The sequence below is a fragment of the Apium graveolens genome, chromosome 8 (assembly GCF_009905375.1).
Source record: "Apium graveolens cultivar Ventura chromosome 8, ASM990537v1, whole genome shotgun sequence".
Lineage (NCBI taxonomy): Eukaryota > Viridiplantae > Streptophyta > Magnoliopsida > Apiales > Apiaceae > Apium > Apium graveolens.
In genome coordinates, this window is record NC_133654.1 from 25,084,654 (window position 1) to 25,097,942 (window position 13,289).

General features: G+C 39.0%; 2 protein-coding genes across 2 annotated transcripts; one reads left to right on the forward strand and one right to left on the reverse strand.

The window, feature by feature from the left end:
• Window positions 1-4,488: 4,488 nt before the first annotated feature.
• Window positions 4,489-9,584, reverse strand: LOC141679423 (uncharacterized). The gene is made up of 6 exons (XM_074485924.1): window positions 9,571-9,584; window positions 7,335-7,695; window positions 5,834-6,432; window positions 5,385-5,532; window positions 4,849-5,013; window positions 4,489-4,785 (listed from the first exon to the last, which is right to left on the reverse strand). The coding sequence occupies exons 1-6, from the start codon at window positions 9,582-9,584 to the stop codon at window positions 4,489-4,491; spliced, it is 1,584 nt and encodes a 527-aa protein (XP_074342025.1).
• Window positions 9,585-9,981: 397 nt separating this feature from the next.
• Window positions 9,982-10,734, forward strand: LOC141679424 (putative mitochondrial protein AtMg00310). The gene has a single exon (XM_074485925.1). The coding sequence runs from the start codon at window positions 9,982-9,984 to the stop codon at window positions 10,732-10,734; it is 753 nt and encodes a 250-aa protein (XP_074342026.1).
• The last annotated feature ends 2,555 nt before the right edge of the window (window positions 10,735-13,289 follow it).

Sequence of the window (13,289 nt, forward strand, 5' to 3'; positions counted from 1 at the left end):
TTATTTCATCACTTTGCCAAAAACACTAACAAATTATTGTCCATTTTGCTCAAGGATCTACCACAGCCAAAACAATCATCACCACAAGAACTGTCTACCGGCGGTGATATTCTCCAGCAACAGATTCATCAGGATCTTCGTTTGAATCTTCTACAAGTACCATTTTGATCCACAATCATTCATTTTCATTCTTTTTTGTTCATATGCACCATGCTAGCACATACCACCTGTTCGATGCGAGCTCACACACAATCACTAACTACGATGTGAGCCCGTATGCTCGCATAGACATTTAGGCGTGACCCCGTGTGTAACATGAGGACACTTAGGTGCGACCCCATACATGTTTTCATTTTTAGGGCCACACACTAATATTCAATATCTTTTACAGATGTCGAGTGCATTCTCATCCCGCTCCTATGGATCATCCCGCTCTTCTTTGAGTCCGGCTTGTTCATCCCCCAGCCTGACTCGCTCTTCAGCTACTCTGTCTCCTATAAACCAATATCCACCTGAGCAGCGAGGCTCTAAGGACTTCCAACACGAGCTGAGCTCTCTCTCAGGCTGCTTCAGCCAGCCTATCTATCCCAGCTCTGATATCAACCCCCAAGGGGACCTAAACATTGTTCGAGTCGAGAACTCAATGGGAGCCAGTGGTTCCAGCTCGTTAAACATCTATCTCGACCCCAACCCTGAAGATTACACCAGGGAGACCAACATTTATGATTGGAGAAATAGGCCTATGAATATTTCCAAGATTCCTGCATCACTTGGAGTAGAAGAACTTTTAAGGCGCGAGCCCACTCCTATTGACAAAGAGCGGGCAAAGGAGATTCTAAGGGAAATAACACTCACCAAACGACTTTGGGTATTTCTATTTTTCTAGTCTAGCCGTGCTATAACAAGAACCTTATCCATAATGGGCCGAGTAACTTAGGGAAGTGGAAGAGCCCATACTTCTACATTCATGAAGTACCTCGAGTCTAACCTCACTTTTACCACATTCCATGTGACTTTCCTCTGGCTGCACTTCCCTTTATTTCTTTATAATATTGCATTTTTCTAACCTAAATCTTTATCACCAACCACCCCGCCTCGAACTGTCCTTTAATGACAAGAGAATCTAAATGTGGACAGCCTTCTTGAACTTCCCCTCGCGGGCAGAGATATCCGTATACTCATAACGACCTCAAACCTGGTCGCATGTGGGTTCTTGAAGGAAAGGGTAAGACTTACCCCTAGAAGAAGAATCCAAAAAGAGCAGAAAAGGTAAGAATATCGGGCTCGCACATACGAGCCCGTGTGCTCGCGCTTTTTATTTTCCGAACACGTCCCACTTCATATTGCACTTTTTATTTCCTGCATCTCTTATCTTCTCGCATCTCTCTTTAAATTGTTTGTATTAAACTTTTTTCATGCTCGCATCTTTTTGTAACTAATATATTATTTATTGTTCATTTTCATAAATGGCCATCTCGCCCATTCCCTTCATGGAGGAGGCTGAGCAAACTGCGGCCTCGGGCCCAGTTTAGCCCGCTGTTGCGGCCACAGCGGCTCGCTCCCAAGCGCCCCCCAGCTCGCATGACTACCCTCACAGAGCAGCTCAAAAGTGGAGGGCCCTCTCCTCGGCTGAAAAGACATCGTGACCCTAAGGACGGGAAAACTAGCGAGCCTGACCCGAAAAGAGCTGTACCATATGATGCCCCTCTCCCTACTTCTTCCTCTGCCAGTGCGGTTGCGACCACCTTTGGCCGGCTCGCTCTAGCCAATGTCAGCGACCAGGATGTGAAAAATTGGACCTCTACTTCTCTTGAGGCCAATAATGATGCACTGACCAGGGCCACTGCCGAAGTGTACTTCCGCCAGCTGTCTAGGACTCGAAAAATTCGAGCCATCATCCAGGACAACTTAAAGCTGGATGCCAAGGTGAAGTCCCTTCAGGGCAAGGTCAATGATCACGGGCAGAAGAAGGTTAAGCTTGTAAAAATTATAACCAAAAGATACTTGACATGTCTTTCGCTCACGAGAAGGCGCTGAGGGAACAGAAGGAAGCCCATGACCTGGCTGCGAACGAGTGGAAAAAGGAGCAAGAGGCCCTCGAGAAGAAGGTGGTGGAGCTGGAGGGGTCTCTTTCTGCCCTGACTGCGAGCCGGGAGTCCGCCCTCACGGAAGCCAGGAACTTGAGTGATTGTCACAAATTCCCTCATGCACCTTCCTTAGGATATAGTTTCATTCGTCTCCGTCTATGCACTTGAGGAGGGGCACGCTAAACCCTCTTTTGTATAGGATCCCGTTATATATCACATAACGGGCTGCCTTGTACTTTATTCTTCTTACCTATTTTTTTTCATCTCAAAGTTATCCTTCCTTTATGTAAGCTAAGATAGGTGTCATCCATGTGGGGTCGAGGTCGCTACCAATGTTTCCCGCCTCGTGTTCGGGAACACTAGGTTGTCTTTGTATATCAAGGGGCACAACCCCTAACAGAATGGCCTCACGGCGTGAGCCAAGCTTAACCAGCTCGTCCGCGCCTTCATTCCGCCCGCGCGGAATCAGTTCCAGCCTCACCTAGTTGAACCTTATAATTATCCTCTATGCATACTTCAGGTAAAGCTCTGTTATTGGCCCCTTAGCTTGGTACCCCCCATTTATCTAATAGACCACAATCATGGAGTCGCTTAACACATTCAAATTCTCCACCTTCATTTCCAAAGCTAGATTGAGACTGTTGAACAGGGCCTCATAATCAGCATCATTGTTGGTTATATGGAAGGCCAGATGGGTCGCACGTCTGATCTTGTGCCCCTCAGGACTGATCAATTTAATTCCGGCTCCAGCCCCTTCTCCGTCAGGTACAGCTAGGCATGTTGAAAAGCTGAAGTTGGAGATGGAGAGGGATGCTCAGATTGCAGAGGAGGATCGTGTAGCAGCTGAGCAGGCCCGGCTCACAGCTGAGCAATCCTAGAAGGAGGCGGAGGCCAACAAGTCTTAGTTTAAGTTAATTTGATAAACTTTTTGATGGGATAGCAGGCACCCCATTTGCCTCGCATATGTATTTATAGTATCTTGCCCTCGGTACTCAATTCTGAACTATGGTTGTTGAAAAAGTTTCCAAGTATTCTATGCTCGGACTTACTTTTGTCGTGCTAGCTGACTTCCTTTGTTAATTTTCTTTATTTTGTGTAAGTTTAATGTGCCTCTACTGACCTAAGGTTATCATAGCCCTGGCCGCGTATGGTGGGTATTATACCTTGATAGCGAGTTGAGCCCGCCAGCTCGCATCATCTTCCTGTCTCTTGTTTTATACTTTTATGTGCCCGTATTTACTTTTTATGTAAAACAAGTAAAATTAATGATAATTTTATTTAAAACAGGCTCACATCACTGCTCACTCATAATTGTTGCATGTATACTTGTGTTAGCGAGCCGGGGCCATGAGCTCGCATCTCGTTCTTGTATTCTTTCTTCGCATAATGTGAGCCATACAGTTCAAGTCAGATTTGCTCGCATCCTTCTTTCTTTGTTAAAAATCACCTTTTAATGTGATGAACTTTTACCACTACTGGTCTAGAGTTATCGCAACCCTGGCCGTGCATGGTGAACTCGTTTATTTAATAGAGGGCTCAGCTCATCGGCTCCCATCCTCGAGCCAAGGATATAGGCTCGCATTGCGGCTATCCTTGAACTTCAAGTAAGTTCTAAACTCACATGGCATGCTTCTAGGTGATCTTGTGGGAACCTCTTTCTACTTTCATAGTTTTATCCTCATCTTTAACAATCCATTTTGTGCTCACTATTTCCAAGCAGGTCGAGGCCCAGCTCGGTTTATAGACCTTGTTGTAAAGCGGGTCGAGGCCCGGCTTGACTTATGATTTTAATATATTAATGAAGAAACTATTTTGTCCTCGCATGGGCTCCCAAGTATGGGCTCCTCTACTGGTAATTTAATCTATTAACATATATCAAAATATCAAGGCAACAAATAAATATCAATCATTCATTCATAGATAATGGAAAGTGAAAAGATTACATGCTTGTGGTATTATGGAGGAACCTATATGGCACTACCCCCAAGACTTAGGAATATTTTAAGATATAACTAAGTCTAAAAAGAATAATATTACTGATAATACTTGCGGAGATGTTCCGCATTCCAGGCTCTCGGGATCAACTTGACATGCATATCATTGAGGTGGTAGGTTCCCTCCCAAAGCACTGATTTTATCTTGTAGGGGCCTTCCCAATTTGCCCCAAAGACTCTGTGGCTCACCACCTTGGTGTTTGGCATGACCCGACGCAGAACCAAATCTCCCACCTTAAAAGTTCGGGCTCGAACCTTGCTGTTGTAGTGCCTTGTTGTCCTCTGTTGATATGTTGTTATCCTGATCTGAGCATCCTCTCGAGTCTCTCCAATCATGTCCAAGTAGAGTCGACGGTTGACCTCATTCATCTCTGAGTCATAATTATCCCTTCGAAAAGATCATGCCCCTACTTCAACCGGCACCATGGCCTCACACCCATATACCAAAGAGAAAGGGGTCTCCCTAGTTTCATCCTAGGGGTCGTGTTGTAAGACCACAGGGCCTGTGTGAGCTCCTCTGGCCATGTTCCTTTCTTCTCCTCAAGCTTTGCCTTCAAGGTGTGCTTAATGATTTTATTAACAGCCTTCGTCTGCCCATTGCTTTGGGGGTGACAAACTGCACTAAAACTCTTATGAATTCTCAGCTGCTCACAGAACTCCCACATCTCCTTACTATCGAACTGCTTTCCGTTATCAGATACCAACTTTTAAGGGATATCATAACGGCATACAATGGTTCTGTACATAAATTCCTTGAGCTTATTTGCCGTGATGGTGGCCAAAGGCTCGGCCTCTGCCCATTTAGTGAAGTAATCCACCGCAACAACAGCATATTTGACACCCCCCTTGCCTTTGGGATTTCTCCAATTAGATCGATTCCCCACATAGCAAAGGGCCAAGGGCTCATGAGGGATGTGAGAGGAGCCATGGGGCTGTTGTAATAATTGGCATACCGCTGGCACTTATCACAAGCTCGAGAAAATTCAAGGGCATCTTTTTTCAGTGTTGGCCAATAGTAAACCTGACGGAAGACTTTCTGAGCTAGGGAACTACTCCCTGAGTGATTGTCACAAATGCCCTCATGCACCTCCCTTAGGATATAGTTGTATTCGTCTCCGTCTATGCACTTGAGGAGGGGCACGCTAAACCTTCTTCTGTATAGATCCCGTCATATATCACATAGTGGGATGCCTTGTACTTTATTCTTCTTGCCTCATTTTTTATCTAAAAGTTATCCTTCCCTTATGTAGGCTAAGATAGGTGTCATCCATGTGGGGTCGAGGTCGCTACCAATTTTTCCCACCTCGTGTTCGGGAACACTAGGATGCCTTTGTATATCAAGGGGCACAACCCCTAACAGAGTGGCCTCATGGCGTGAGCCAAGCTTAGCCAGCTCGTCCGCGCCTTCACTCCAACCACGCGGAATCAGTTCTAGCCTCACCTCATTGAACCTTGCAATTATCCTCTGTGCACACTTCAGGTAAAGCTCTGTTCTTGGCCTCTTAGCTTGGTAACCCCCCGTTTATCTAATAAACCACAATCATGGAGTTGATGAACACATTCAAATTCTCCACCTTCATTTCCAAAGCTAGATTGAGACCGTTGATCAGGGCCTCATACTCAGCATCATTGTTGGTTACACGGATGGCCAGATGGGTCGCACATCTGATATTGTGCCCCTCAGGACTGATCAACTTAATTCCGGCTCCAGCCCCTTCTCCGTCGGAGGATCCATCTATAAAAAGGTTTCACCATGGGGCGCAGTTCTGCTGTCCTTGCTCACTTTCTTCTACCCCTGGTATGACAATGAGGGCCCATTGGTCCTCCTCCTGATGTGGGGGAAACTCTAGGATAAAATCAGCCAAGGTTTGGACCTTGATCGCGGTTCTAGGCTTATAATCCACCTCGGACTGGCCAAGCTCTATTGTCCATTTCAACATTCGACCCGATGCCTCAGGCTTGTGCATCACCTGCCTGAGGGGATAAGAAGTTCTCACCTCTGTTTTATGGGCCTGAAAATAAGGTCTAAGCTTTTGGGAGGCCAGGATTAGAGCATATGTTAACTTCTCGAGATTCGCATACCGGGTCTCTGCATCGGCCAATCTCTTACTCACATCATATACCGGGAGCTGCACACCATCTTCTTCACGGACCAATACAGCACTGACTGCAAAGTCTGAGACGGCCAAGTAAAGGACCAGAGTTTCTCCTGCCTTTGGGTTGGAAAATATCGAGGGACTGCTGAGGTGCTTTTTTATATTTTGAAAGGCCTCCTCACATTTTTCTGTCCACTCAAAATTCTTCCCCACTCCTTTAATCGCTTTGAAAAACTCGTGGCATTTGTCGGAGGACTTTAAGACGAAACGGTTTAAGGCAGCCACTCGCCCCGTTAAGTTTTAGACATCCTTCGCTCGTCGTGGGGATCTCATCTCGAGTAGAGCTCATATCTTGGCGGGGATGCCCTCAATGCCCCTATGGTTGACAATAAATCCCAAAAACTTCCCTAACTCGACCCCGAACTCATATTTCTGGGGGTTGAGCTTCATCATGTACTCCCTCAGGATCTGGAACATGTCTGATAGGTGGAGGACATGATCCTTTGCTTCTTTTGACTTCACAAGCATATCATCTACATAGGCCTCCATGGTCTTGCACAACTGATGTTTAAATATCTAGTTCACCAATATTTGATAGGTTGCAAAAGCATTAAGGAGCCCGAAGGGCATCCCGATGTAACAATAGAGGCCCTGATCAGTAATAAAGGAGGTGTGTTCCTGATCTGGCCCATAAATTGGGATTTGATTATATCTCGAGTAAACATCTATAAAGTTAAGTAATGCATGTCCAGCTGTGGAATCAACCAGCTTGTCGATTCGGAGTAGAGGAAAACTATCCTTCAGGCAGGTTTTGTTTAGGTCAAAGAAGTCCACACATGTCCTCCATTTGCCATTTAGTTTCTTGATAAGCACTGGGTTGGCCAGCCACATGGGGTAGAAGGCATCCCTTACAAGCCCTGCCTTCATCAGTCTATCCACTTCTTCTTTGAGGGCCTCTGCCCTCTCTCCACTAATTGGCCGCCTCTTTTGTCTGAACCCCTTCTTTTTGGATCTAAGTTGAGCCGGTGGCACATGACACTTGGGTCAATTTCCACCATATCAGAGTGTGACCATGCAAAGATATCCAAATTTGTTCTCAAGAATTGGGCCATGTCCTCTCTCAGGTCGGGGCTTAAGTTAGAGCCTATTCTGATTACCTTGGAAGGATCATTCAGGTCTACCAAGATTGGGATTGTGTCCTCAGCGGTCCCGGCCCTCTCAACCATTGGGGGAATTCTCGGGTCCAAGTCTTCCCGAGCCTCACTAGTTTCTCCCACTTCCGTGATCGTCAAACCTTCTGTTTCCTCGAGGTCGGGATGGTGAACTCGAACCGGATTTTCCAAGCGTTCAGAGGTCATGATGACCGTGCGCGTGATTCCGTTGGGAAGATCTATGGTTGTTGTTGTTTCTTCGCGTGCCCACTTCCCTTTCTTGAGTCTTGCAGCAGCTTGTTCCGGGCTCTCTTCTTCATCATTTTCCTCTTCTACAATCCCCTCTTCTTCTCCGATCCTTACGTATCTATATTATACATATTATAACAAAAGTACCTTTTATATATTTTTAACTTTTTTGAATCATATAATTTTTTAATATAATTATTAGAATTCTATTATAATTATACTTTTTTATTTCTAAGCAATACCCAGACCATCCTAATTCCAGATATAAATATATATATTGTAACAGACTCATATTTGAAAATATTTTATTTTTAGCTGTTTTGATTTAGTAGAATTAGTAGAATTCTATTTTAATTATACTTCTTGATTTATAAGTATCACTCATGTATTCTTCTTTAATTTCTATATGACTTATAATATTATATGTATTATTTTACGCATTTTTTAATTACAATTCTTATAATAATTTTAACTCATAATTCTATTTCTCAAAATAGTCAATAGGATATTTTAGTGAAATAATAAAAAAAATTGAAATTGTATTATAATTATAATCTTTTTATTTATTATAATTAATAACCTTTATTAATAAAGTGAAACACTCTTTTAAGTGGTGCTTTGGTTTCAGCACTTTTTGATTTCATCAATTTTTGAATTTCATTATAACTCTAAATATATAATTTTTATTCTTCTTTAACTTCTATATGACTTATAATATTATATATATTATTTTACCGACCATTTTTTAATTGTAATTCTTATATTAATTTCAACTCAATAATCATATTTCTCATATGAATCAATAGTATATTTTGATAAAATTATAAAAAATTTGAAATCATATAATAATTATAATATTTTTATTGTAAATAATAACACTAATATCGTACCTATAAGCGAAACCCCTTTTTTAAATGGTCCCAAATTTTATATCACTTTATTTTTGTTCAACCTATATTTTGGTTTCACTACAATCATCTTATTTCTAATAAAACTCTATATTATTTTATTTTTAATGAAATATAACTAAATTTTTGAAATTGTATTATAATTATTCCTAATTTTATTTTAGCTCGATAATCATATTTCCGATATGAATCTATATAACTCTGTAGTATTTTTTAATGAAATAATAAAATTATTGAAATTATATAATTATAATCTTTTTTATTATAATTCTAATGCAAATAATATATTTATTACATGTATATTACATTTTTTAACTTTTCTTAAAATAATTATAAATAAAAATAAAATTAACAATAACTTTAATTCCTGATTTGTTCTTACCTTTATTTCACTTCTAGATTCATATATTTTGTACAATTATAAATTGATTTTCAATAAATTAATATGATTATTAGAATTATATTGTAATTGTAATTTTTTTTAATAATAAATTATACCGTAATAAATAATATATTTAGATAATAATGATGATGTATAATAAGAAAATGCAAGGATTACCCCACTTTTAAAACTGGATGCCCAAAAGTACATATTAGCGTTGAATATTCGTTAAAATACCGCCCAACTTATGTGTACTAATATTTGATTGAACTATACACATGTTTCTTATGCGTGATCACTGCAATTAAAGTTTTGAGTTTGCTGAATACGAATGTTCAACATGCGTATCATATATTAAAAGAAAATTATAAAAACATGCATGTTCGATATGTTTATGCCTAGATATATATAAAATATACATTTTCGTGATGTATTACCCACATTCGTGTTTAATGGGTATCTTTGACGATCCTTCCCACCGCTGGATAAATTAGATTGGGTTTTATAAGTAAAATTTAGAAATGTTGACATAGCACCCATACTATTATGATGTTTAAAAATTATTTAAATAAATTAACTCAGTTTGTGCTTCGCACGGGTTATCAACTAGTTAAAATAAATGAGAGATTTATAAGTAATAAGTAGATAATACTTAGAAGTTATATTGCCTCCGTCCCCCTTATTTCTTAACTATATTTTTCACTGCTCGGCACGCATCTTAAAGCGTATATAAAATATAGTTTTATAACTTATTTTTAAAATTTTCTTTTCCTCAAAAAAAATTTAAACATTGAAATTTTATTCAAAATCAATTTTTTAAAAAAATAATTTATAGAATTATACTATATAGGAGTCTTAAAATGTGTGTCGAACCATCCCTCTCAGGTAAAGAATTGAGAGGGACGGAGGGAGTATTAGTGTTTGGAAAATTTTACTTATAAGTCGGAATTTTTTTTACTAAAATAAATAATTTTAAAGTAAAATTATCTTAATTCGTAAATTTTAAATTATAAAGAGATCCAAGAAAGCTGTTTTCAGTTGTGTGAAAGAAAGGATATGGCGCATAGTGCAAGATTGGAATCATAAAATATTGTCAAAAGCAGGAAAAACAGTGATGGTAAAGAACGTGGGTCAATCGATACCAACATACAATATGTCTTGTTTTTTGATGGCGAAGACGTTATGCACAAAGATCGAAAGAATGTTGAATGGTTACTGGTGGGGTTCGACAGGAAATAATTCAAAGGGAATTAGATGGGCTGCCTGGGAAAAGATGGCTCTTCCAAAGTGCAAGGGTGGCCTTGGATTTAGAGATCTCTATGGATTTAATTTGGCATTGCTTGGCAAATACGTGTGGAACTTCTACAGCAGACCAAACTCTCCGGTAACTAGACTATTCAAAGCAAGGTACTTCCCAAGAAAAAGCATTCTTCATGCCGCTAAAGGGGTCGGTCCTAACTTTGTGTGGACAGGGATATGGGAAGCGAAAGAACAATTAAAGAACGGGTTCTGTTGGGTATTGGGAGACGGGGAAAGCATAAGGATATATAAAGACCCCTGGTTGAAAGGAAAAAGGGACTTTTGTGTGGAGGATAGTCATATGAATGGCGGTAGAAATGAGAGGGTTAGTTGTTACTTCCATCCTGAAAGCAAAGTATGGGATGTGCAAAAGGTGCATCAAAACTTTCATGCAAACGACATTGATCTAATCCTTCAAACAAGGATCCCTAGGAATATGGCTAATGACAGAATTGCTTGGACAACATCGACTACGGGGTTGTACACAGTTAAAACAGTGTATCAACATTGGTCGTCACATAATTTTGTTCGTACAGAGGTAGCAGAGGTCACAGTGGGAAGGAGCTAAAATAAATTATGGCGTCTGAATTTGCCTCACAAACTGAGAACTTTCATTTGGAGATTCTGCAACAACAATATCCCGGTAAGGGAACTACTGAGGAGCAGGTATGTTAATACAACGGGTTAAATATCAACGTGGTCACTCAACTGAAAGCCATATATCAGTTTAATTATCAAACTTAACGGGGTATCATTCGAATCACTAAAGTCATAATAAAAATCAAACAAATAACTCAAAATATGTGTTCGAGAACTAAAAATTATTTTATGGAGTTCTATATATTTTTCTTGAATCATATTACAACCAAATGAAAATGTATGAATTCTAGTATTTTATATAATATAGTAAGATTTTTAAAAATTTATCTAATATTTATTTTTAATTTTGTAGTCATTTTCTTTATTTAAATAAAAATGATTAGTAGATAAATTTTAAAATTCTCAAAAAATCATATATAATACTATGAATTCATATTTTTTCATTTGGTTGTAATAGGAATTAAGAAAAATGTTTAGAAATTCATAAAATAAATTTTAATTCTCGAGCACATATTTTGTGGTATTTGTTTGATATTTATTCTGACTTTAGTGATCCAAATGATTACCCGTTAAGTTTGATAATTAAACTGATATATGACCTTCATTTAAGTGACCACTTTGATATTTATACAACTATCTTATGCTCAATGTGTGATATTGACATTGAACATATGTTGCATATACTCTTCGAATGTAAGTTTGCCACTGATTGCTTGAGAAAGGTCGGCCTGGAGTATGATATGCAGATGGAGGAGTCAGCCTGGAGTTGGCTTTTGCAGAGAATAGAAACAGAAATACCGCAGGTCACTGAGAAGATTGCCACAGCTTTATGGAGCATATGGTTTGCGAGAAACCAAACAATTTGGGAAAATAAAAATATTACGCCGACAATTGCAGTTGATATTGGTGTAAGGCAGGTTCGAGAGTGGCAGGAGGCTGTAAAGCGGAAAGTGATGATCAGTAATACCAAACCAGTAGAACCAGAACGGGCATCATCTTGGCAACCTCCTCAGAAAGATTACTTTAAACTTAATGTTGATGCTTTAGTGTTCAACAATGAAGAATTTTTCTCTCTTGGAATGGTGATAAGAAATGATCAGGGTACAATTTGTGAAAGGGGAGAATATGTGCATCTCGGGCAAGATCTCAGTTATGGAGGTTGAAGCTCGAGGAGTCCAAGAAGCTATATCCTGGATATAATATCTGAGACTGGAAGGAGTTTGCATAGAATGTGACTCTGCGTTGGTTGTGGCTGTTGTGCATGATCATATGAAATACTACCTTGAAGTTGGCCATATTATACTTTTATCATCAGAAACTTAAGAGCAGGTCTGACCTAAGGGTGGAGCCAGAAAATAAATTTCACTTAGGCTAGCTTCTAAATTTTTTTTAATGAAATATTCAAGCAAATGAAAAAATATGCATAATTTTTGTATCACAGCAGATGTCCACAATAGTTGCCCCTAATTAGAAAAATAAAATCTAGGTGCCCAAATACATGGGTCAAATCATAGCTTAAGAGTAGCTATATGTTCTTAAAATTAGAGAATATAGTTATGGACAAATTGAAGATCGTAGAAGTTGAATTTTTTAATATATTTAGTACCTTAAAGGCATCAAGACCCTGCCTTTTGTTATAACCAGAATGCACCCACTCAACACACATGGCACAAAAACATTTCAAACGATCACCAGTAGTGCTACGAAACATCAACATAATTCATATGCTAAGAAATAATGATCACAACAGTACACAAGAATATTTATTTCCTAATATATAATCAATATAGTAACCACAACAATGCATCAGAAGTAATAGCAAAATCTACAACAAAAGGTTTGAACACAAAGTATAAATTTTAAACCTCAGCATAGACTTGGAATAAAAAAAAACTAGAAAATTTGAGTAATTCTTACTTGTTATTGAATTACAACCTTCGATTCTTAATAGAATAAAATTCATATATTATAGAGTTTGAATCGATATCTTCAACGAGGTTCGGCTCAATATAAATTATCATAGAATCTGTTAAAAACTCATCTTCCATTTTATTGCGCATATACATCCTGTAATGAAAAATTAAGTAAAAGAGTTTGAATAGGATTGTAAATTGTATTACCTAAATTACAAAAATATAAATTATAAATCAAGAATAAGATGAATTGTTCTTGTTCTTGAATCACCTTTAAAGTTTTAAACTTTACTCTCCTGATTTGATCTCCTCTTCACTACCTTTTCTCCCCTGATAACTTAATTGCAATTGGTTTTTATGTTTTTTTTCTTTTTTCTTTATTTCCTCTGACAACCTGCTGTTTTGTATAAAAAATATTGGGTTGGGCCAAATTTTGTCATGGGCTGATTTCAAAAAACACAGGTTGGATAATAGAAAATTTTTGATAATTTTTTTTTGTACCGGGGTGCAGCCCACCACAGCCTTGGCTACGGCTCCGCCCTGGTCTGACCTTGCTCTTTGTCATGTTAAGAAGCAATTCAATCAAGTAGCTCACCTTTTGGCTAGGGCC

Excerpts from the sequence above, each read along its gene's own strand:
- LOC141679423 (XM_074485924.1), bottom strand. Across the intron at positions 5,014-5,384 it reads CTAGTGTTCCCGAACACGAG|CCCCATGGCTCCTCTCACAT; the intron begins GTGGGAAAAATT and ends TTATTACAACAG. Across the intron at positions 4,786-4,848 it reads AGCCTTTGGCCACCATCACG|TTGGTATCTGATAACGGAAA; the intron begins GCAAATAAGCTC and ends ATCCCTTAAAAG.
- LOC141679424 (XM_074485925.1), top strand. The coding sequence starts at position 9,982 with ATGGTAAAGAACGTGGGTCAATCGATACCAACATACAATATGTCTTGT.